This window comes from Phalaenopsis equestris, unplaced genomic scaffold (assembly GCF_001263595.1).
Source record: "Phalaenopsis equestris unplaced genomic scaffold, ASM126359v1 Scaffold232252, whole genome shotgun sequence".
Taxonomy (NCBI): domain Eukaryota; kingdom Viridiplantae; phylum Streptophyta; class Magnoliopsida; order Asparagales; family Orchidaceae; genus Phalaenopsis; species Phalaenopsis equestris.
In genome coordinates, this window is record NW_018250220.1 from 1 (window position 1) to 3500 (window position 3500).

Here is a 3500-nt window from a genome sequence, read left to right on the forward strand (position 1 = left end):
ATCCTCCCTAATTATAATGACTTTGGATAGGATTTCACTCATAGTTGCAGTTGAATCTCCAGTTCTTCTGAGATTAAATCCTTTCAGCTACTTTGATTAATGATTGCGGAGACAATTGCTATCCTGATTTGGGTATTAAACCGAGAAACCTCTTCCGTTACCTCGTGCAGAGGCTTCTAAATGTAAGGCTATAATAAATGGAAATGTGATTAATGCTGTTGTTGTTTGAAGCTTTGTCCACAGACTAGCCTCGAATTTTATGTTTTAGCAGGTGTGACTGCTAGGAATGCTGATGCAAGTGCTGTTAACTTCTTAGAGTATGTACGGTTGCTTGTTATGATTGCTGGTTGTCTCAGGGCATAGAAAAAATCTGCCCATATAGCTTTCGAGTAGGCCTGACCAAAACATCCATTTGTTGCTTGTGTTGCTAGTGGGATCTTGTGGGCCTCTTGTTTGCCATCAGAATGATCCAGAGGTTTGCTTACTACACTCCCCAATCTTTATCACCCTTTTTTTTGGCTTGTAATTTCCAGCAATTGTATTTTCTATTGTTATGTACCTTGTAATGCGAGCAAAATGTTATTTTTTTCCCTTTTGTTTGGCCCCTTCTCACCATCTTGTTTCTCCATCTTATGGGTTACCCTCTTTACTTCCTGTAATAGTCTTCTTAGCTGTGGATTTAATTTGTTTTTCCATGGCGATGGCTTTTGTATTCACGTTTGCAATGGTGTCTTGAAAAGCTTCAACTCCTTCCAAATTGTCTTATGACCTTGCAATATACTTCATAAAGATGAAGTTTTTTAACAAGATATATAGGGAAACTACCAGTTTTTTGAACTCCATATGTTCTTGCATCTACTATTCTAAGCGTTGAAGCAAGCACTACCATGAAAATCTCTTTTCCCGCTCTGAAAAAAGTTCGGTCTCCAGTAACCATTTGATTTTGTTTCAATTTTACCCAATCATTCTGATTGGCCTGTGAGCACTGATCAGAAGAAAATGATTCTCTGTTTATTTGTTGATAGTAAGTATTTACCAAACGCTTGATCCAGGAGTCAAGCTTGTTGGCATCAACTTATCTATTGTGTGTTGACATATCCAATTTCACATATACTTCAAACCAGAATTGATGTTGTTGATGTCATGACCCCCAAGTAATGGCAAGTTGGTGATATGGCCCATCAACTTGCAAGAAATTCGGTACTAATAGGTGGTGCCCAAGGCTCATCTCGATTTTGCACCATAGAATTGTTGGGTTCCTTACTGGTACTTCCTTAGAAGACATTTAGAAGGACATGTAACTTATCAAAATTCAGACTAAAACATTTTAATAAGTCTGGAAATTCAACTTAAAATAAAAGATTCCTATTTGATATCTGAAGCTAAGGCTCACCAATTCCCATTTTTCATGTAACTTATCAAAATTCAGACTAAGACATTATAATAAGGCTGGAAGTTCAACTTATAATAAAAGATTCCTATACGATATCTGAAGCTAAGGCTCACCAATTCCCATTTTTGCTGGGAAGTTTTCTAGCTGACATCTGAATTTAATAGCCATTTGCCCCATCTTATGCTGACTTGGCAATTGTAAAGTTATCAACTAAGTTAAATTTAATGAAAGCATCCTATACATGATAGAAACATAAACATGATGGTATTTACAATATATGGCGGCCGTCAAACATTATGTGTAATGTGGATGTCAGGGTGAAGCATGTATAGTAGATTACTTGGTGCAACTTGTGAGGCCTCCAGTTCAAACTATATCACAAATTTAGCAAGCCCAGTTCAAGGGCCCCATTTATCTTTTTTTTAATCGAATAATGTATCTTCTTGCTTTTGCCTCTTTCAATTTTCAAAATTGGTTCTTGTTAAAGCATAGAAAGGAGAGGCAAGTATTGGAACATGGTGGATAAATATGTTTGGCTCGGGCTATACATTGACAGCTTTTACCTTTTTAGGATCAATCTTTATGTCTCCATCAAGCACGCCGAATCCTAGGTAGAGGTGGGACTTTTTGGCAAATTCACATGTTAAGATGTTGCTTTTGTAGTAGATGGAACACCTTCAAATGCTTGAGGTTGTTTTCCCACAATAAACTGAAGACTGAGATATCATCTAGTTTAAAATTGAAAATGGTGCAATATCTTATATTTAAATATTTTTAAACAAAGATCTCAGAAAATTTTCTTTGTTTAACCTACATGCAATTTGTACCATACTAGTAATTTAGCATACTTATTCCAGTGAATGCCATCCTATGTGTTGTACATAGGATCTTTACCATTTATTTTTTGATTAAAGAATGATTATCATAGTTATAATAAATATAAAGCTGCATATCTATTATATTAATGAACATTTTTGTAATCAAAGATGCCTGCCATTTACAAACTTCCATGAAATTTGTGATCAGAAATTCGCTTTCACTTGTAGGGCCTAAAATGTGGGTTTAGACCTTAATTTTTTCCTAGGTTAACCTGCAAAATTAAACTTGCTTTTTCTAAGTATCCGTACCATTTTTGTTGTGCTGTGTCAAGCTTCTTAAAATTCAGCAAAAAGCAAAAAAAAAAAAAAAGAAAAAACTTCTTAAAATTATGCCTGAAAAATAAAGTGAGAAGATTGATTTCTTTGCTCAATTGAAGAAGTGATAGCTAGATTACATTGTAGGGACAGTCTTTGATATTAAACTACTTTTCACATCACAGTGATGCTACTCGGACAAAGGAAACCCTTAAAATTATGCAAGAGTACTCAAAGGAGTTCTCACAAGCTGAGGTTCATTTTATGCCGAGCTTCTATTCTATTGCAGCAATGGATGGTCAGACGGCTGAACATCTTCAAAAGATTGTATGTCAATACTCAAGGGATGAGGTCCTTACAGTAATGTGAGTCACATCTCTGAGAGATGCAATGCTTAGTAAATGGGTGTATTGATATTTGTTTTTGGACACTTATTTACTTTTTTGTTGCTTTATTTTAAGATTTAGGCTAGATTAAAAGCTTATTAATGCTATCCATTCATTGATATCTTACAAAAGTTAGGTTGACTGTGTAGGTGCATGGGGCATAATAGGGGCTGGGAAGAAGCTGCCTCCATGTTTTCTGGGTTTTCGATTGAATTAAAAACTTGCAATGCTGCCCTACTAGAAGCTACGGGGGAATCATGGAAGGAGGTCAGTTTCTAACATGTTTATCTTAAATTTCAATTAATTTGATCATGAATGCTGGATCACAGCCATTTGAAATTCAAGAAAATATCCTTACTTTTAACCAAAGTTCTTTACTAATCAAAATTCTTGTAAAATGCTTAAAGATTTTCTTTTCACATCAGGCCGTAGGATTTTGAAAAACTTGAAATTTTTTAATTGTTTGGTAAGGGTGAAATGAGGATGTCCAAAATCTGAACCTTCCTTATCTGAGCTGGAAAATGAGTTACTTTTTTCCAATTTCATGGATACTTCCGGTGCTTGCAGTTACTATGGCGATCTACTTCA

The 3500-nt window shown here is 35.3% G+C and overlaps 1 protein-coding gene across 1 annotated transcript; it reads left to right on the forward strand.

The window, feature by feature from the left end:
• Positions 1–87: 87 nt before the first annotated feature.
• Positions 88–3250, forward strand: LOC110038228 (the record flags this gene model as incomplete). The annotated part of the gene is made up of 4 exons (XM_020742998.1): positions 88–182; positions 232–357; positions 2674–2891; positions 3062–3250. Coding segments are annotated over 4 exons (569 nt in total), but the record flags the coding sequence as incomplete, so codon positions are not given.
• Between the last annotated feature and the right edge of the window lie 250 nt (positions 3251–3500).